We start from the raw sequence: 20,186 nt of genomic DNA on the forward strand, positions 1-20,186 counted from the left end.
AAACAATGATAAATAAGACCTGGTATATACCAGAAATACAATAATAATAACAAAACAATGATAAATAAGACCTAGTATATACCAGAAATACAATAATAATAACAAAACAATGATAAATAAGACCTAGTATATACCAGAAATACAATAATAATAACAAAACAATGAATGTGAATCGCTCCAGTCTAAAGCAGTAACCAAGGTAGGCAGCATGCTCAGAAGACACAGTCCAACACCCAGCAGCAACACAACGCAGCAACGCTACAAACACACAGCCATAACTTTTATTAATAATCATTTCTGTATATATACTTGTAAAACTCATAATTTAAGGGAATTCAAATATTCTAGGAGGAGAGGAGACTGACCATCCTTTCCAAAACCCATCCCCCTTGGATTGAGTTTGTGGCGTAAAACTCTGGTGCGGGTACTGTGGACCGTCTCTCACCGGATACCCAACTGGCGGCGGCGCTGCAACATAAGGCCCCGAATTCCACTCTTTCACTTGCTCCACCGCCGGATACGACGGAGGCGGCGCTGGATAGGCCACTGCAACAGATTTAAAAAAGAAACAACCACTCTGTTTAATATACATAAACTGCAGAAGTAGTAATTGAAAATGAAATCAGTGGGTGGCAGCTTCAACTTACTGGGAATTTGCTGATGGCGATACTGGCTCGTGATGGCAGATGAACAACGGAAAGTTAGAGAATTGCAGAGAAATGGTGGAATGCGAGTTTATGAAGAATCCATGGGGCTTATATATATTAATAAATATGGTGGGAAAAGAGAAGGTGCATGGAAATTGAAATGAGGCGAAAGGTCGGTTTGTTGGCTTCACCAACAAGAATTTGAGTTTCATATCATCAACCGCGTATTTGACTTGTAATTCAAATATTTCAACTCTGGAAGTTTCCGTATATCTGTATACGTTGTTGGACGTGACAGATGTAAGAATAATGCATAACATCTTGGGTCCAATGGAGTTTGGTTTTCAGATACGGGCCTCATGGGCTTGGGTTGAAGGAGGAAATTTTGGGCCTCCCGGGCTTGGGTTGGAGGAAGAAATTTTGGGCCTCACGGGCTTGGGTTGAATGAAGAAATTTTGGGCCTCAAATACAGTAGCTCCACTATTTTAAATTAATTATGAAGAGTTGAGTTGAGTTGAGTTTTTAAAATTTGAAAGCTTTGGGACTATTTAGGCAATTTGGTGGGTGAAACAAGCGTTTTGGGGTTTACCCAACTTAGGAAAAAAGGAATAGTTTTGTAAGGCACAAGAGTCCAAAGGGACGTTATAGAGTATTAGGATATGATTTTATTTTATGAATTTTGTACCATATTTAAATATACAATATATGCAAAGATGGTATGAAATTGAAAATGAAAATCTTAGAGGTCTCACGTGGGAGCAGCATGAATCGCACTCTCCGCCATACCAAACTTTGAATATGCTGCCAAACACACCACCCGGGTACACCGTACCCTCAACGACCTCTGACCCCTCCCATACTGCTACGCTGGCACTTCCCACGTGTCTCCGTGGGCCCGGCTCCAAATGAGAAAAAAAAAAAAAGAAAAAAAAAGAAAGAGGTGTTTTGTAGTTTATGTGGGCCTACGTGGCGGCCTCGTCTCTACCTCCACTGTCCATTTGCTACGTGGCGTATTCATACGCTGTGACTTATTTAAATCAATCAAACAAACCAACCAACCAATTTCCCTCTCGATTATTTTGAAGTTGCCTTGAAAGCAGGGTTAAGATAGCCCCATCCGAAACTACTAAAATACCCCTGGCTATCCCACTAAATTACACCCTCCCTCCCTTTGTTGAAATACTAAGCAGGTAGCAGAGTCAAAACGCAACCCAGTTCAAAAATAGAAAACCCAAACCCAAAAAAAGGCAACCCCACGTCCCACCCCATACGGCTTGCTTCCTTGATTTCATTTGCACGTCCCCCCTCCAATTTTCCCCATTATTCTCTCTCTCTCCTCTTTCTCTCCCTGATTGGCATGAGAATCGAAGACTCCTTCTCTGTTTTGCAACAGGATTTTCAAGACAACTGCAACATTTCTTTTCTCTCATGGCTGTTCAAGCTCGCCATCTTAATCTCTTCCATCCTCAACTAATAGGAGGAAACAGGTATACATATATGGGGTTTTGTTTTCCAGTTCTTATAGTTTTTGGATGTGATTCTGACGATGGGAGTGATGGATTTGCAGAGAATTTCCGATTCCGATGGAAGGAGATGCGAATATTTACAACACCCAAGTGGGTTATGGACTTCCATTACTCTCAGGAACTACCACCGCCGAAACTCTTCTTCCGCCTTACAATTCCGCGATCGTCGATTCAGTTTCCCCCAAAACTGTAGCCTCCGCGACAATGAATTCGGAACTCCCTCTGCCAAGAAAGCGCTCTAGAGAATGTATGAACAGGAACCACCCTTTCGCCTCCTATCCCAAGTCTTGTGGAACTTTCTCGTTTCTTGGCGAAGACATCTCCCCTCAGATCCAGCAGCAGCAACTCGACATCGACCGTATAATCTCCCAACACGTAAGTCCAGTTGATCAACATTCAATTATTTAATTAACTAAACTCCATTCACCCGGATTTGGAATTGACGTGGGTTTTGGTTACATATGGGAACAGTTGGAGAAGGTGAGGTCGGAAGTGGAGGAGAAACGGAATAGTGATGCGAGGAGGATAATGGAAGCGATGGAAGTGAGTGTGATGAAGAGGCTAAAAGCGAAGGAGGAAGAGATGGAAAAGATGGGGAAATTAAATTGGGCATTAGAGGAAAGAGTGAAATGTTTATGTATAGAGAATGAAGCATGGCGCGACATGGCACAGACGAACGAAGATGCGGTGAATACGTTAAGAAGGAATCTAGAAGTCGCGTGTAAAGTAAAGGAAGATCGAAAGCAGAAGCAGGGAATGGAGGATGGAGGGAGAGCATTGGTGGAGGAGGCGCAGTCGAGCTGCGGGAGCAACGAGGGGGAGGGGGAAGGAGAGTGGCGCGTGGTAGAGAATAATAAGAATAATAGGAATACTGGGAGGAGGAGGAAGAGGTGGTGCAGAAGGTGCGGGAAAGAGGCAGCGAGTGTGGTGGTATTGCCGTGCAGGCATCTGTGCCTATGTAGTGGGTGTGGGTCATGGGTGCACGTATGCCCCATCTGTAAATCCTCAAACAACGCCAGTGTACATGTAAACATGTCTCCTCTTTAACGAAGATACTTTTGATATCAATACAACTGCCCTCTTTATTTTTAATTGATGTAATGGGGAAATTTAAGAGGCGAAAGGAAAAGGATCTGAACAGGAAGGCGCTGGTTGATAGGATGGGAATAAGCGGGAGGGAGGCAGCGGCAATAATGGGAGCCCAAGTTTGTTTTATATATGTGTAAAAGAAGTGGAAAACGACGCCGTGGGGGCAACATGCATTGAATATTGTAGGTCCAAAGAAAAGGAATCCCATCCCCCGTTGTTTACTATTATTAGTAGTATGTGTGGCTTTAAGACCGGCATGGCCCCTCCATTGCCCCGTGAATCTGACGCCTCCAGAACTACAAAAATCATAACTTTGATCCCTCTTGGAATGGAATGGAATGGAATGAATTACTGTTTCCAACAGAATTGCTCTCTGCTATGAATTACTCTCTGCTCTGCTTCCAACAGAACACCCAGCTTTTGTTTTCCAATATTTAAACATTTCAATTTTGCCATGTTTCAGAAGTCTGCACTGGAAGAGTTTGGTGTTGCAGCTTCTGGACTGAATCTGGTTACAGTCCTAATACACCAACCAAGGAGTTTATAACCAGATTGTTATTCTGTTGTTTGAGATGTTTGGAGATCAATTTTGTTATTCTCGCTCTATGTTTCGCTCCATGTTTCTTATTCTCGCTCCATGTGTTTTAATCTATATTCATATACTCATATATGGTTGAATTAAAGAAGAAACAAAGAAACAGCGAGCCAACAAACAACAACAACATGTAAAATCTACTCAAAATACTCAATACTACAGAGCCGGGGAAAAATGATCCATCTAAACACTATATAGAATGTTACAACAAAAACCCATGTAACATCTGAATGGTTAAACCCATGTAACATCAACCCTGCTAAGATGAGTACTATATATTCAAATCCCTCAAATAATGGAACATAAATAATGATCATCCAATCTAATCAAATCCCAAATATTTACTGAAGAGAAAGAGGAAAGAAAATCTCATCTGATTTGGGGACTTTTAACCACAACATGTCCACCACTGATCTCAGCTCATCCCAGTTGCTATTTGTGAAGAAATCATTCACATCAAGCTGCTCATTTGTGGGGAAGGCTATTGGAGCTGAAATAATGCCACTGGAAACTGGAGATGGGGCCATGGAGGAGCTGCTGCTGTAATAGTATTGATAATTCTTATTCATCCATTCACGATTATTTGGGCCACTAGGAACAACTGCCTTCTGCTCATTCTGGACGATCATGGACTCGCAGCTCCAATTGTTATAACTGACTTCTCCACTGCCCATGACCTGCTCATTGCACAGCTTCGTGTTCTTCTGATCAGTCAAGGGGTTTTTGGTGGGCGCTTGTTTGTTCCAATTGGATCCATACCTTCTGCAACTCATATTCCTCTTGAAGATCCGGCACAGTGTCCAGATTTCCTTATGCATGCACACAAACACAATCATGGAAATTAAAGAAGAATTCTGTTCAAGGAAATGCAAAAGAAGTTTGAAGTATGTGTTACCGCTTCTTGAGCAATGTTATAGGAATTGGAAGGTGGGAGGCGAAACTCGTGCATCATCCAATAAGTTTTGGTGCCTTTTCCAGCACTTCCACGATAGTAAACGAGCGTTTTCTTGAGGCCAATGCACTCACTGCCCTCCCCTCCGTTGGAATACACGGGCTTGTCTATGCCAGTGGCCTTCCAAAACCCGGACCCAGTTACTCTATTTGGCCTTATACTGTTCTTGTACTTCCTCCCTCTCTTGCAGTAAAAGTACCACTCTTTATCTCCCACGTTGCTGCTCCCATCTGCATGCCAACCGCCCCACAAGACCTTACAATTCTATTCCCTTGAATCCAATAATATTAATAGTAATGTTTAGTTTGTTCTTACACGGAAGATCCCAGGGGTTGTGTTTGTAGATATCCATCTGTTTGATGAGTCCAAGCCTGATGCCTCTCTTCTCAACTTTCCCACGAAGGTAAAAGCTCACCAGCTCTTCGTCCGTCGGATGGAATCGGAATCCGGGAAGCGGGATCTCATCCTCGCCCTCGCAAACTTGTGGAGTATCCATTTCTTCTGCGGTTCTTCAAACATTGGGTGCCCATCTTCTTATACTAATCATTTAAACTGGTTATTCATTACGTCAAACTCACAAAACTTTGACTCTCGCCATTTTGTTGGACGCGGTTCTTTATTTCTCACAGGATTCCCATTATTGACGTGGTAAACTACGTTTTTAGCCTTTGAAAACCTTCAATCCAACATTAATTCACGTTTTGGCCCACCGTTTTTTCCAAATTACTCCCACCGAAAAATCTTTATTGCCCGTTCATCACAAATTTATTCTATATTATTAATTCAACCCACTTCTTTTTCATTTTTACACCTAATCATACAAATTAAACACCAATTTAATTAGTATAAAGTTGTTATTTTCACTCTTGCGGAAAAGAGTAAAATAAATAATCCTGACCATATACCATCCTCTACATTTTTTGGGCTATGAGGTTGGAATGTGACATTTTGGCTAGGGGGCTAGCGTGGGCCTTCACACGCTTTAAATTAGGCTTCATGTGAACTTATCTTCTTCGTCACACTTTCCCTTTATTCGAATGACTTCATGATTGTTTTGAGAGCGCTTATACAATCATTTATTTTGATTATAAGCTTGTAGTTCAAAATACAAAATTTAAAGAATAAAAAGTGCATCTTTTTTTTCTACGAGATGAACTTAGAGTGTTTAAGAAAATGTAGTGCCCAAATGATATCTCGAAAAGGCACGAAGAAGGAAAAAGAGAGCATATATATTATAATAAGGCAAGGAAGAAAAACGGAGCAAAATAATTAATGTTATGAAAATGAGGCTTGAAAACACGCAAAGGACTGAAAGCTACCCAAGTCGTACATATCTCCAATTCTTTCTTTCTTTTCAAATGAAACAAAACAATTGACATATCATCTTCTATGGGTAGTTTCTTGGAAGCTGCATAAGTCTTTTATGAACGGAAGAAACACGAAACACTCATTTTTTTTTTGAAAGGTATGGATGCTTTAACTATCGTGCATTGATTAGCAATAGAAGGTTCAGGAGCCAACGAACCTCTCTTCCAATTTCTTCGTTATATTACATGTTGTTATGTTACGTCGAAGTTAAGTCATTATTTGGTAGTCCAATCAATATGTTGTTATCAATATTTGAATAATAGCATTAACGACGAATGAAGTTTATTTTCTAAATTACAAATTTGATATTTATTTAATTTAATTTAAGAATAAATAGTGAAAATAAAAGAATTTGGAGAGGGAGATAAAAATGTTTGTGGACAAAAATAAATAGAGATATAAAAAGCATGGAGTTTGATTTGAATGTAATTGCATAGGTTGGGGCAGATGTCCAATGTCTAGGGAAAGGGGCGTACAGTAGAAGTTAGGACAATTTTAACACACTAATAATAAATTTGAAAAGGATAGAAGATTAGGGATTATTGGGTATTTAATTATTTAATTATTTAATTTACACTCCCTATTGGGCTTTCGAATTGGACTTGGAGGGGACGGGCAAGATAAGGGCCCACGCCATCTGCATCCACCAACTCCTCCGCCGGCCTGTTCTTCTCCGTCGGCCTTTGTAGTTTTGAGAAAGCTCCCTCTCCCCCACTAACCCAAACATAGCTTCAGAATCAAGTAATTATTTCCATAAACACATTCCTTAATTATAATTAGCAATGAGTTTCGTTTTCATTACCAGTTAAATACAAAACTTTGATTTATGTCAACCATTTATGTTGATTCTTGTTTTGCCATTTATTATCATTATTATTTTTTATTTTATTTTAAGTATGCATCATCATGAAGCGTATAAGTAAAGCTAAGTTGGGAAAAAACACACAAAAAATGAATGAGGGTGAGGTGTTGAATAAGGAGATGGAGCCAACCCATGTTGCATATTGATGATTAAACACAATAATTGCATATGGTTGAAAATTAGGAAGCTGTTGGATGATTTGAATCAAATCAAGATTTTTGCTTTGGCTTTGCTTGCTTGTAATTTAGCAATTCCAATAATGTGCAACCAAAATCTTTGTATTCAAAATGATGGGTCCCCTACAAAGATTTTGGTATCGCTTCTACCCTATTTTGTTGATGCCACCCCCCACCCCCCCCTCTCTCTCTTCTTCTTCTTCAGTCCAATTCCTTCATTTAGTTTCACGAGCCAATTAGTTAGAGGGTTTCATTTTGGTATATGTAAATGGCAAAAGAGATGATGAAGGGGAGCTGCAAAAAGGGCGCCCCATCGCCTTGCGCTGCGTGCAAGCTTCTGCGGCGGCGTTGCACTCAAGACTGCGTTTTTGCTCCTTATTTCCCAGCGGATCAACCCCACAAATTCTCCAGTGTTCACAAGGTGTTTGGAGCTAGCAACGTCACCAAATTGTTGCAGGTTTTCTATTCCCTCTTAATTACCCATTTCCTTAATTATTAAAACCATATATATATATAGACCATGAGAAATAATGGGTACATGCTAATGTTCATACGGGTTTATGTTGACTTAAGTTGAGATTATTCAATGAGCTATGTCGTGTGTACATTATTTTAATTGGTTTGACTTCTGCATTTCATGAACTACCGAAGATGTTCATATTAGGAAATTAGCGGTAATTTTCAAGCTTTGGGTCGTGTGGAATTATTATTTTTTAGGTAAAGACATACATATATGGACACCTCTACACTTGTCTGCATCTTGCTTCTTCTTCTTCTTCCTCTTCTTTTAATTATTATTCATTTACTTTTTATGGTTTGACGTGGGGAAAGTTCTAAACCATTATTAATGTATGTTTTTAATCGATTATTATTGGCGTAATGGTGACGTTATAATGATTTCTACATTTTTTATATCTCAAAATATTCATTATTTCATCTTATAGATCATTATTATTGAGTAGAGTATGGAAGTCAAAACTTATAGTTTGATTATACATGCATCTAGAAGTTAGAAAGAAAGAGACCAACTTATTGAATAATTTTTGAAAAAAAAACCATGGAAGAGATAGTAAATCTTCATGGTAAATGCAGGAGTTACCCGAGCAACACCGGAGCGACGCAGTGAGTTCGATGGTGTATGAAGCGAATGCGAGGATTCGAGACCCAATTTACGGGTGTGTGGGAACAATATCGTGCCTACAACGACAAGTAGATGCGCTACAACAACAATTGGCGATGACACAAGCCCAGCTGCTTCATTTCAAAATGGCCCAATTTTCTTTGGCATCACAACCATCGTCCACTGATGATGTCCTCCCTTCGCCGCCCAATACCAATGTGCCCTCATTCACCTCCTTGTGATCTTGCTACCCTTTGCTTTTGTTTTGACCCATTTTTCATTGTCTCTTACATTTTGACACCTTAAAAATTTAGAGTTTTGATGCTTCCATTGACATTTTATAAACGATCGAAGAAGAAGTTAGAGAGAAAACGACATCGTCTAACATAATGTAGGCAAGTAAAATAACACAAATTTGAGATTGTATCCTATTGGTGGGCGAAAGTGAATCCTGTAGACGTTAGTGGTGCATACAAATGGCGTATAGAATGTAGTGCAGGGTTTTGAGAGGCAAATTGTTGAGAGAGAGTTGAGAGGGGAGTGAGGTTTGAACAGTAGCTAGCGCTGCTTTCAGGTCAGAGCGAGCAGATGGAGATGAAGAGATGATGGTTGATGGGCAAAATCCCATTAGTGCTGCCCACCAAAGGCCACCAAAGCCCACCAAAACCCCTGAACCCATTACCCTTCTCCCTCTCACCTAGCCCACTCTTTTCTCAATCATATATATTATGCACTTTCTACCTGGATGCTTTTTTTTTTTTTTTTTTTAATTTTTAATTTTTAATTTTTTTAATATTTTTATTCCAGGAATAAAACTATTTGTGGATACTTGCCTTTGCTGCGTTCATATTGAGAGGACTACTACATTTACAAAATATGTTGTTAATTCAAAACTTAATACACCACTATCCACATATTAACTACATGTTGGATGTGATATACATCCACTATATATAAAACCAGAATCATTTGGTGATGATGATGAACTAATCAACACTATCCCATCCCATCAACTACACCTTTTTAAACCATATGTTATATATTATTTGAATGACAAAATGCTGAACCCTCCTTCTCTTACTCTCCTATGTTTCCATATCCTAGGATGATTGAAAAATTAACACTCGGAACATTATCATAATTACCTCTGCTCATTCGATTCATTAATTATAGTACGCCCTACCCACCAAGTATTTTCATATAGTCTTCCCTTTAATTTGCTGCCCCTTTTTGATTTTCATCACTGCCATCTCTCAACTGCTGATGTATGGTAAGTACATTAACCCTCTCATCTCTTCTACCCATTCTTCTTCATCCTTCTTCCTCTGCAAATATCATAATAACATTATGTCTATTGAACCACTAATCAACTTCAAAAGCTTAATTTACTTTTTTTAAAAACTTATAATATTAAATTAAGATGTTAATGCATGTGGGATAATTAATTGCCCACTTTGTAGATAGATACATACCTGGGCACCCACATGATCTCGGTTGTATAATAATTGAGTGTCCGCTTTGTGAATACAAGTGTGGTTGATCTTAGTCGGATTAAGTTGTTGATCACATGCTTCGTTGTTCCTCGCAAATCTTCCTCGGACTCGAATCCTTCTGTCGGCTAAGGTTTTCCGACATGCATACTGTTGTTTAATTTATACACACACAAATTAACCTTATATCATACGTTGTATTCTATTAATTTATGGTGTAACCAGATTACATATATTATATACCTTTATGGTTTTGTTGAAATTTCTTTGGTTTCTCTTCTTCAAATACCGCAGAATCCTTTCTTTTCTTACTTCTTCAGAATAGCGGCCCACCTTCATGTTTGAGTCTTCAGATACAGGAACTTGGCTGCTTTGAATTTCCTAAAACAAATCACAATTAATTAAAAAAAAAATCGTAAATTTTCAGTAAGGATATAAACTAAATCATAATGGACAATTTATGACTCAACCCAGTTGTCGGGAGGAAGCGGGTGGTAAAGTGGTTCGGTCTCGGGCACCAAACGGAAGCAATCGTCTGGATATTGAAACAAGGGATGATCATCAGGTTGGTACCCAACGCAAAAGCTTTGACATGGGGCTGCATTATTAGTGGCACAGATGGAGGGCGTGTTAAGTTGAGGCAATGCGATCATGTCTTGGTGAGGAAACGAGGTGGGTGTCAGACCAGGTTTATGAGAAGAGTATTGGGATGGGGAAATAGGAGGTTGATGATGAAGCCCAAAATCATCGAACAAAGGAACCGAAGTTTCCTCGCCCCACAATACACCGCCGCCCAGTGCCGGCGCCGTTGGAGGAGGGCGCTGCTCACAGAAGTCATTGGGAATTATTGATGTTGTCGTCGTTGTATAGTCGGTGTAGAAGAATTGAGGAATGGAAGCCATATGGGTTTTGTTTTGATTAAGAAAGGAAATGGAGATGAGGGTATTTGGTTTCTTACGTGTATAGATATATAGATATAGATATAGATATATATATATTCGTGTGAGTGGGGTAGTGAAACTGGGTTAAGCTTGAGCAAGTTGTTGTTGGATGGGTGGCGGGTGGGTTTATTTGGGTATTAAAAGAGGGATATAATTCCAAAACTAACTAAACTGTGAGCAGTGTGTTTGTTTCTTAACACCTTCAAACCATGTTTAGGTTTTAGCAACAACAATTAACAAACATGGTCTGATATAAACCTTACAAGATTGTTATTTGTTAGGGAGTTTGTTGAAATGTAAAGGGCAATGCAAGAATCTGATATCACATGGACCTCAGACATTTGGCATTAACATCTTAACTACAAATATCCTCTTATGAACCTGATTACATATTAATAGAGAAATTAGGAAACTATTTTGGATTCATTCTCTTTTGATTTTCCAATAGAAATTAAAGAAAGAAAAAGAATAAAAAGGATGTCGTGAATTTATGAATTTGACTTTCTTTTGACTACAAAGTTTTTTCCCCAAAGAAGAGGTCTACAAAGTTTATCTCTATTGCCTCCACATAGGAATTGGTGATGAATATAATGATTATTCATTAGAAACTCATTAATTTCTCTGTTCTTGTAATAATTGAATTATATAGGAATTTGAATTTAATACGAGGAGATGATGATCCTTAATCAATCCAGTCAAACAAGAATTAACTTTTGTTACATGCGTTTGTTGAATTAAGAGAGGGTTATCGCATATAAAACCCAAATTGCTGCTTTTGAAGAATCTTTGTCGTCCATTATCGATGCCTTTAATTACATCAGTCCTATCGCCAACTTAAATTCACGTTGCGAGTAGAATATAATCTCGAGCGAGTGTTGTAAGACATAAAATGTCAGTAGAATCTTGAGCAATTCATTAGTTTCAAACTATTTTATAAGTATCCGATTCAAAAAGATTTCTCAACAGATTTTGCACTACTGTTTTCTTATCTTATAAAGTGATTCCCATGCTTTCATTTCTTTTCTTGTCGCTGCCTACTAAAGTATATATCAAGCTACCTAGTTCAGCAAGTAATCCTCATGGCTACGAGTGAGGTCTCCACTCCATGTGGGCGCCCTAAAACCCACTTGGACCGCCCAGACGAATACGCTTTGGTCCATTACGTATCGCCGTCGGCCTCACGGTTTTAAAACACGTTTGGTAGGAAGAGGTTTCACATCTTTGTGAAAAAATGTCGTTTCCCTCTCAAATTGACGTGAGATCTCACAAGGACTCCTCCCCGTTGAAGTATGTACAACACTACAACACGTCTGGTAGGAACCAGACGTGTTAAGTCGGGTAAAGTGGAGATTAAGAATGAAAGTAAAGTAAGTAAATCCAAGTTGGTATGGAGGATGCGTTTTATGACGTTTTATCCTCTCACGCCCAAATTGGTACAGAAGTGGAGAGTTAAAAAGAAAAAAGAGATTGAACATAAGATTTTGTAGGGCTGAAATTGGTATCAGGTACCCATCATGGATTGTTTGCCCCTTTGTATCCCATCAAACATTTTGCCCCAACACCTCTTCCTTCCCTTCTCTACACCCTCTGAGTGTGGGCCTTACTGCCCACTTGCATGGTTCTCCATAAAGTACACACCTTTGCCCATTTTCTTTGACTAAAGCTACGAATCCACACACTCCAAAAAGGGGGAAAAGAAAAGAGAAAACTATACGTTATTCCCATCATAAATCACAACTACGATGAACTTAACTAACCATACAAGTAATGCCTGGATTATGAATGAACAAATGTAAGCGCGAAATGGAAAGGCTGAAAATGAATCATAAGACGATGATATGTTGTAGAGCATAAGATGAAAAGAAAGCTTTTGTTTTGTTTTGTTTTGTTTTGTTTTGTTTTGTTTTGTTTTGTTTTGGGTGTTTGTTTGCCACTTTCACCATTCATATCTACCTATGAACATTTTCTATTTCTTTTTATATGTTTTGTGGGTTTTGCAGGCACAGGGTATGGGTATTTGCCTCTACTTTCTCTACTCTATACTCTAAACTTTCTTCTTTCTTTCTTTTTTTTTTCTTTTCCTTTCTTTTCTTTTTACAAAAAGAATAACAAACAATTATAAAATAATGAGGAGTAATCTAGGAAAAATAAACCAATTATGCATTTGGTGGGTCATGTGGGACAATTATCCTTCCATTCAAATTCTTTTTATATCATTATTTTACTAAAACTTGCTCTTCAGAACTCCCACAATGCTGACAATTTCATATTTTTCCTTTTTTTTTTTTTTTCTTTTTTAAAAAAAGTATTTTAGGGGGAAAAGAAGCCATAGGAGCGGGACACTTTTTGAAAAATGGATATGTCAAAAGGGCAATAATGTAAATAACAAGGACTCCAGCCCCGGCCCAGATCATTCTCTTCGACCAAAGGCCCACTGAACTTTTTACCGGCATAAATAGTCCAAAATCTTGGGCCTAGGGCTCCGAGGGCAACATGATTCGCGATTGTTAGTTTGGTTATGTATACTTCTTATGCTACATCTGCCCGTATAGGATATTCTCGACAATACGGCCATTGCCATAGATCCGCTTCGATCTCGGTTTACCCAAAACCGGCGCCTTCCCTCCAACTTCATCTCTGTGATCGCTCTTCTTCTACCGACAGCTCCCGTTGTTGAAGGGACTTCAGCTGGACTCTGGAGTTTCAGCTTTCAATTCAAAGCATTGACCGAATAGCTCAACCAACTGGCGCATGTAATTGCCTCGAAGAAAACTTGGCAATCTGCGGAAGACAGCGGAAGCCATGTCTGTGCTCATTGTAACTAGTTTGGGGGACATTGTGATCGACCTTCACACCGACATGTGCCCCTTGACCTCCAAGAATTTCTTGAAGCTCTGCAAGTGAGTAATTTTATTTCATTTTCTTTGTTCTATCTATTACTTTTACTGCCTGGATTGTGTTCTGAGTACTCTGTTTTGTTTTCTTTTGCCTTTTTTTTTCTTTTCTTTTTTTCGCTTTCACCAACGAAAAACAATAGTTTTCATCGTTCTATCAGTGAAAATTTCAATTTTCGTATTATAAGAGATAGCTGATTGCAGTGGCTAATTAGTTTACTAGCTGTGATGAATTCACCTTTACGGTTTGCATATCTCATTGTCAGTTTTATGGCACCTTTCTTATTTTTTCCTGGATTGATGCAGGATTAAGTACTACAATGGCTGTCTATTTCATACAATACAGAAGGACTTTACTGCTCAGACTGGTGACCCCACTGGCACTGGGACTGGTGGTGACTCAATCTACAAGTGAGTGCTGTCTTTCGCAATATTTTGATCTTACAAGCTATTTTTTCTATTTTTGTTTTGGAATTTTTCTTGTTTAGTTTTCATATTATAATATTGCTTGCTGGCTGCGTTAGATTCGAAATAATAATTTGAACTTGTAGGCATCTTATGTATTACGGCGTGATGTATATCTCTTTTCTTTTTTCACCGTCTCTTCTTATCTTCTTCCTTCATCTTCAAACTTTAGATTTCTATATGGGGACCAGGCTCGATTCTTCAATGACGAGATTCATCTCGATTTAAAGCACTCTAAGACTGGCACAGTGGCAATGGCTAGTGCTGGAGAAAATCTTAATGCTTCTCAGGTACTATTGATATGTATATTTGTTTCCTCTGTTATTAAGTGTTGTCTGTACTGGTGCATGTTCTCTGAAACTTACCTGCTTGCACTACATTAGAAACTAAGACGGCATTCTTGCTCTTTATTTTTTTTTTTTTCAGTTCTATTTCACTTTGCGTGATGATCTTGAGTATCTTGATGGCAAGCACACTGTAAGTCGCCTAATACATTAACCTATGCTCTCTCTTCTATTGCTTGGGTCTGCCTCTCTCATCTCAAATATGCCTCCTTAGTATCCAATTTACAAAATATGGGTAACTCATCTGTGGTTGACTTATTTAATTGTGTTGTATTGTCAGTGCTGCTATTGCTTACTTTTTCTAACTGCGCCATTGCTAGGCCGGCCAAAGTTTGTGAAGATAATGCCATTTAAGTTATTTAGTGGGAGGCTTTGCTAAAAGGAACAATATAATTTTCCAAGATTCATAAAGAACCTTCGCATCTTTGGGAGAATGCTTATTTTGTCGCTTCTTTATGGAAATCTTGTTATAAGTAATTTCATGGTCGCATTCATTCTTATGTTATATACTGGTTATATGACTCTTTGGAATTTAATTGATTGTACAACGTTTGGTCCAATAGATAAAAGTTTAGTCTTGTAAAATGTAAGTTTTATAATTAATTATACGAACTTATTGATGAGCATTTAGTGAGTGGGATTCTTCAAGAAGTACTGGCTTATCTTACATGCTATTCTGATGGTAAAAATTTTTGGATTGAATCTGAGAGCCCACGGCCCCATCGAATCCAAAACGAAACATCTACAAAATGACGCCTTCAGTTATACAAGATTGAGCTAAATTAAACATCAACCAGCAAGGATTTTGAATCCTTTTGGACAAAAACCTTTGGCCCCATGGTACCACACCAAATACTTTAGAGATAAAGCTTTTTTTCTATCATTGAAATGAGACTCTTTCCAATGGCCGAAAACATCATATCAAGCACTACTATTGGCTCCATTAACTCCATTAAATCAAAAATTCTTTAAGGAGAAACATTTTCCAGAACAGACCATTTGGATAGAAAAACTCACAAACAAGGAGAGTACTATGGCTGAAATCCTTCATGGAAATGGAGGCCTAAACAAGCTTTTTGTCCTCGTGGACGAAGAACGAAAAGGTTGGATAGCTTTCTTCAATCTCATTAGAAACTATCCCTTGTTGTCCACTAAAATACCCAATCATCAACCAAACTCAAGACCATAGACATTTCCATTGTCCTACACAACCCTTGCTTGTCACTAAAAAGTTGCTACAAATGTCAGAAAGTTGAAAGACAGATGCAAAAACATATCTTTTGATTCTAAACAAAGAAGGAAAGACGACCAACAACGAGTTTTCCCACTCCCCCATTTGTACTGTATGGGATACGGTGATGATTGTCACTTGAAAACATTTTCATGATGATTGGTTTATGATAAACAGAAGCATCCAATCTATGCTAAATAACTTTGGCCAACTAAACCCCTACAAAGCAGACAAGGTGATTCTTCATCACACGGACAAAGGAGTATGTCTCATTAATTTGTAATAAAAAAGATTGCAAAAAGTTGGAAATTACACTGTGAAAATAGAACCATGATATGATGAGACGCATTTGAACAACCCAGTGGTTCCCTCGTATGGAGGTTGGATTAAAATATAAAATCTACCTCTCAATCATTGGGACATTGAAACTTTGAAACACATAGGAGATGCCTGTGGGGGTTTTGTTGAGATGGTTAAAAAAAACTTCATGGAGAGTGGACCGGATGGAAGCCACCATTTATATTGAGAAAAACACATGGGGTTTCACAGAAGTCTTAATACCATAATCTTCCAAGATTCCCTTTATGGTCAATATAGACCCTTGCTTCAATCGAAAATTGTTTCTTGATGTCAAGACTGACTACCATGGCACTGAACAAGCACATAAAGGATTCTATACCTCAAAGGATACCAAGTTTAATACAAATATTTCAGGCAACATTCTTGGACCACACCGTTGGTCAAACCACCGAGAAACAACACCTAAAGTGGCCTCTCAAGTACAACAAGAATCAACACCAAATTTTACACATCACAAAGTCTATGGCCATACCACAAAGCCCTAAAAAGGTAATGACCATACCCATCTGCCATGGACCGCCCCTTACTCTCCAAGCCAACTCCTATAAAAAAAGGTCAATCCCCCAACTAAACCATACTCCTACACCCCCATCTGCCATGATAGTCTCCCCACATAAGCCAAAGGCCACCAACCCCCCACCCTACTTTTCACCAAGCTCCAAAACCCCATCTACTGTACCACTTCTTATCCCCGACTCACAAGGTGTGACAACATCACAAGAAACACATGCCATCATCATAAATAACTAAAAAACCTTCCCCGTCCCAGTCCCAGAAACAAAATTCTCCACGGTTGACATTGACCAAGAATTAGACGATGAATATGCATCCAGCCCCCTACCCCTCTCCACCGCCCTACCATCCCCCACTGTCGGATAAAGCTGACATCTCTCACCCTTTGCTAGAGATCACCCTTCCAGATAAAGAGCTTGACACTATTTTTCAAGAAAAGCATCATGAACAATGGTAGAAGAGGTCACCCCAATATTAGAAACACTCACACTAGCAATGGCCATCCAAATTTTTGGCACCATGTCTAAAAGAACACCACATGTGCATCATGGCTATTCCATTCAGGAAAAAGAAGCCCACTACAGCCAAGAAACCACGCCAACTTACTAGAGAGATTGCTGGTCTCGTTTCAAACATCAATTATGAGAAATCGATCAAATCACATTTGGGAGGTTAATACCTCTTATGATTATTATCTCTTGGAATGTTAAGGACTTGGGAGATTGGCAAAAGAGAGCCCTAATCAAGTCCTACCTCCTCAAATACAATCTCACTATGGTTATTCTTCTAGAAACAAAATGAACTATGTTGATCGCTAGATAGTTAAATCCCTTTGGAGTGCCAGAAATATTGGTTGGTCAGCTTTGGATGCCTCAGGTACATCGGGGAGATCTTAATTATGTGGAATGACCTAACTTTGATCATTTCAGAAGTCACCAAAGGCTTATACACCTTAACCACACATATTACTCTGGCTGATAATTATAGATTTTGGATTACAGGAATCTATGGTCCCTGTAGATATCAAGAGAGACATCTATTATGGCAGGAATTACAAGACCTATCATGCCTATGTACAAAAAATTGGCTTTTGGCAGATGATAGGTAAATGAAAAATCCAGTGGAAAAGTCACCAGAGGCACGTGGCAGGAAGCACTTCAACAATTTCATAAGAGAAGCTGAACTCATTGACATTCCCCTCAATAATGGACTCAATACATGGTCAAACAATAGATCTCCACCCACCTTGACACTCATTGATAGATTCCTAGCCACAGAAGACCTCCTAGTGTTCAAAGACTGAATAGACCTATATCTGATTATTATCCCATTCTACTTTCTATGGGTTGCTGTAAATGGGGCCCCTTTTTACGTTTCGAGAATATGTGGTTGAACCATTCTAATTTTTTTCCAATGGTAGAATACTGGTGGAAGAATACTGTCACGACCCGATATTTTACTATGAGCCGTGACTCAAAAAAACAACGTGTATGCAAAGAAAAAGTTGAGAAGGTGTAAAGGCGAAATCAATTATTCCTATAACTGAAAATTTCAATATAAAGATTCAAACAAATGAAAGTTCCAAGAACAAAAATATGAAAATCTAAATACAAAAAAAAAAAAAAGATTGGACTGACGCCTCGGGACATGCATTCCTCTATGACAACCCGCCCCTCTGATCACGCCTTACCTCGACCCAACGCCTCACGTACTTGGAAAAAAAAAGATATAGCAGGAATGAGTATATTCCTTCAAGTATTCCTTCCTAAGGTCCATGTGGTGACTTACCTACTTGACGCGTGCCCTTTCGCTACCATCTCTATGCTCGTAAGGTGTCAAAAAATACTGATTTTCTTTGATTAGGTCCCTATTCACATAAAAATATTATGAAAATAGGAATCGGGACAAACAGAAGGTAAACAGACGAAAAACGAGCCTCTCACGCGCGGGGAAGGACGCCAGTGGTAGGCTGCACACGCGACGGCCACGCGCGGACTGCTTCATGCAGTCGTGGGTCGGGTCGGTTCGGCCAGCGATCCGGTTTGTTGCGGCTCGGCCTGGTTCTTGTGCGTGACACACGTCATTGTTCTGCTGGAGCTGCGTCACTCCAGCCGACTCTTCATAATAACTGGGCAACAAACAACTTTTGTAGAGGGGCGACAAATTCTCGTTGCATCCCTCATGGCAAACGAACTCATAGATGAATGTGAAAGAAAGAAACAAAAAGGTGTAGTCATTAAATTTGACATGGAAAAAGGCTTTCGACAAGGTTGACTGGACTTTACTTAAAAAAAACATTCTTGTGGCAAAAGGCTTTTGCTTAAAATGGCGAAGGTGGATAAAAGGATGCATCTCATGCACAAACTTCTCCATCATCATCAAGGGAAGACCGAGAGGGAAGATTTATGCCACACGGAGTTTGAGACAAGGAGATCCACTATCCCCTTTTCTTTTCATCATGGTAATGGATTGCCTCAGTCACCTACTAACAAAAGCAGAATACGAAGGGCATATAAAAGGTTTTCAGATTGGTAATGAAGGTTTAAGCATCAACCACCTTCAGTTCGCTGACGACACAATCCTCTTTTCTAACTTGACATATGCCTCTTCCATAAAAAACATGATTGAGACAGTAAAAACCTTTGCTAGCATAGGATTATCTTTAAAAGGAAACCACAAATCTTTTTCCTTCTGGAAGGTTATTATTGAGTAAATAGAAAGAAGGTTGCTAACATAGTCATCATGTTATACTTCAAAAGGTGGAAGACTCACCCGAATACAAGCCACATTATCTAACCTCCCCACTTACTACACGTCTCTATTTGAAATGCCAAAAGAGTGGTTGCGAATATAGAAATATTATTCAGAAACTACTTGTGGAAAGATGACCCACACCTTGTTCGATGGAATATTATAAACCTCCCAACATAAAAGGGAGACCTCGGTCTTCTCTCGATAAAGAAGAAGAACAAAGCTCTCCTCGTCAAATGGATATGGAGATATCATCACGAAGAAATGCCTTGTGGAGAAATCTTATAAAGGTCAAATATACTTCTACATCAAATAAAAATCAACCTTCTCCATCTTCTACAAAAGGACCTTGGAAGTATATAAAGAAACATCAAAACCTCATCATCGACCGAACTTGTCATAGGGTGGGTGATGTAGGAAGACTATCATTTTGGACCGACCATGGATTGAAAACACAATGCTAGCCTTGAGGTATCCACTTTTGTATATGCTCTCTCATATCAAAAAAGCTACGATCAAAGAAACATGAATGTTGTAAAAAATTATGGGACCTGATGTTTGGTAGGAATTTAAAGGATAATGAAGCAACAAAATGGGCCGAATTAAGCCTTGACCTTGCCCTTGTTGTATTGTCAAACAAAGCAGACCCGCTGACTTGGCAACCCAGCACTGACGGGGTCTTTTCTACAAAATCCTTGATGCACATGGGGAAAAAAGTAGAAGCAATAAATCCCACACTGGCAAAGACAATATGGAAAGGACATCCGCCTGAAAAGGTGAAGTTATTCCTTTGGGAAATAGCGCATAAAGCCATTAGCGCAAGTGAAAAATCTTCACAAAAAAAAAAAAAAAAAAAAAAAAA

The 20,186-nt window shown here is 39.0% G+C and overlaps 6 protein-coding genes across 8 annotated transcripts in view; 3 read left to right on the forward strand and 3 right to left on the reverse strand.

Annotated features, from left to right (window-relative positions):
• Nucleotides 1-123: 123 nt before the first annotated feature.
• LOC111437099 lies at nt 124-967 on the reverse strand. Its single transcript, XM_023074934.1, has 3 exons — nt 648-967; nt 366-546; nt 124-258 (listed from the first exon to the last, which is right to left on the reverse strand). Exons 1-3 carry the CDS (start codon nt 965-967, stop codon nt 124-126), a joined length of 636 nt encoding a protein of 211 aa, XP_022930702.1.
• Nucleotides 968-1,805: 838 nt separating this feature from the next.
• Nucleotides 1,806-3,455, forward strand: LOC111437039 (probable BOI-related E3 ubiquitin-protein ligase 3). Its single transcript, XM_023074868.1, has 3 exons — nt 1,806-2,134; nt 2,215-2,548; nt 2,645-3,455. Exons 1-3 carry the CDS (start codon nt 2,076-2,078, stop codon nt 3,218-3,220), a joined length of 969 nt encoding a protein of 322 aa, XP_022930636.1. The 5' UTR covers nt 1,806-2,075; the 3' UTR covers nt 3,221-3,455.
• Nucleotides 3,456-4,020: 565 nt separating this feature from the next.
• Nucleotides 4,021-5,336, reverse strand: LOC111437040 (transcription factor JUNGBRUNNEN 1-like). The gene is made up of 3 exons (XM_023074869.1): nt 5,125-5,336; nt 4,753-5,039; nt 4,021-4,666 (listed from the first exon to the last, which is right to left on the reverse strand). The coding sequence occupies exons 1-3, from the start codon at nt 5,303-5,305 to the stop codon at nt 4,199-4,201; spliced, it is 936 nt and encodes a 311-aa protein (XP_022930637.1). The 5' UTR covers nt 5,306-5,336; the 3' UTR covers nt 4,021-4,198.
• A 2,101-nt stretch (nt 5,337-7,437) lies between these two features.
• On the forward strand, nt 7,438-8,665 carry LOC111437046 (LOB domain-containing protein 4-like). The gene is made up of 2 exons (XM_023074875.1): nt 7,438-7,672; nt 8,308-8,665. Exons 1-2 carry the CDS (start codon nt 7,484-7,486, stop codon nt 8,575-8,577), a joined length of 459 nt encoding a protein of 152 aa, XP_022930643.1. The 5' UTR covers nt 7,438-7,483; the 3' UTR covers nt 8,578-8,665.
• Nucleotides 8,666-9,290: 625 nt separating this feature from the next.
• On the reverse strand, nt 9,291-10,909 carry LOC111437041 (zinc finger protein CONSTANS-LIKE 5-like). The gene is made up of 4 exons (XM_023074871.1): nt 10,296-10,909; nt 10,069-10,206; nt 9,808-9,975; nt 9,291-9,660 (listed from the first exon to the last, which is right to left on the reverse strand). The coding sequence occupies exons 1-4, from the start codon at nt 10,725-10,727 to the stop codon at nt 9,589-9,591; spliced, it is 810 nt and encodes a 269-aa protein (XP_022930639.1). The 5' UTR covers nt 10,728-10,909; the 3' UTR covers nt 9,291-9,588.
• A 2,398-nt stretch (nt 10,910-13,307) lies between these two features.
• LOC111437036 (peptidyl-prolyl cis-trans isomerase CYP59) overlaps nt 13,308-20,186 on the forward strand; it is a 17,299-nt gene continuing 10,420 nt past the window's right edge. For 2 of the 3 annotated variants that reach the window (XM_023074861.1, XM_023074862.1), the window contains exons 1-4: nt 13,314-13,666; nt 13,967-14,071; nt 14,298-14,415; nt 14,552-14,602. In XM_023074861.1, coding sequence (XP_022930629.1) covers nt 13,569-13,666; nt 13,967-14,071; nt 14,298-14,415; nt 14,552-14,602 — 372 coding nt within the window. In that variant the 5' untranslated portion in view covers nt 13,314-13,568. Of the gene's footprint in view, nt 13,667-13,966; nt 14,072-14,297; nt 14,416-14,551; nt 14,603-20,186 lie in introns of all 3 variants that reach the window. The other variant, XM_023074863.1, reaches the window with a different exon arrangement.

The sequence above is a fragment of the Cucurbita moschata genome, unplaced genomic scaffold (assembly GCF_002738365.1).
Source record: "Cucurbita moschata cultivar Rifu unplaced genomic scaffold, Cmos_1.0 Cmo_Scf00062, whole genome shotgun sequence".
NCBI lineage: Eukaryota > Viridiplantae > Streptophyta > Magnoliopsida > Cucurbitales > Cucurbitaceae > Cucurbita > Cucurbita moschata.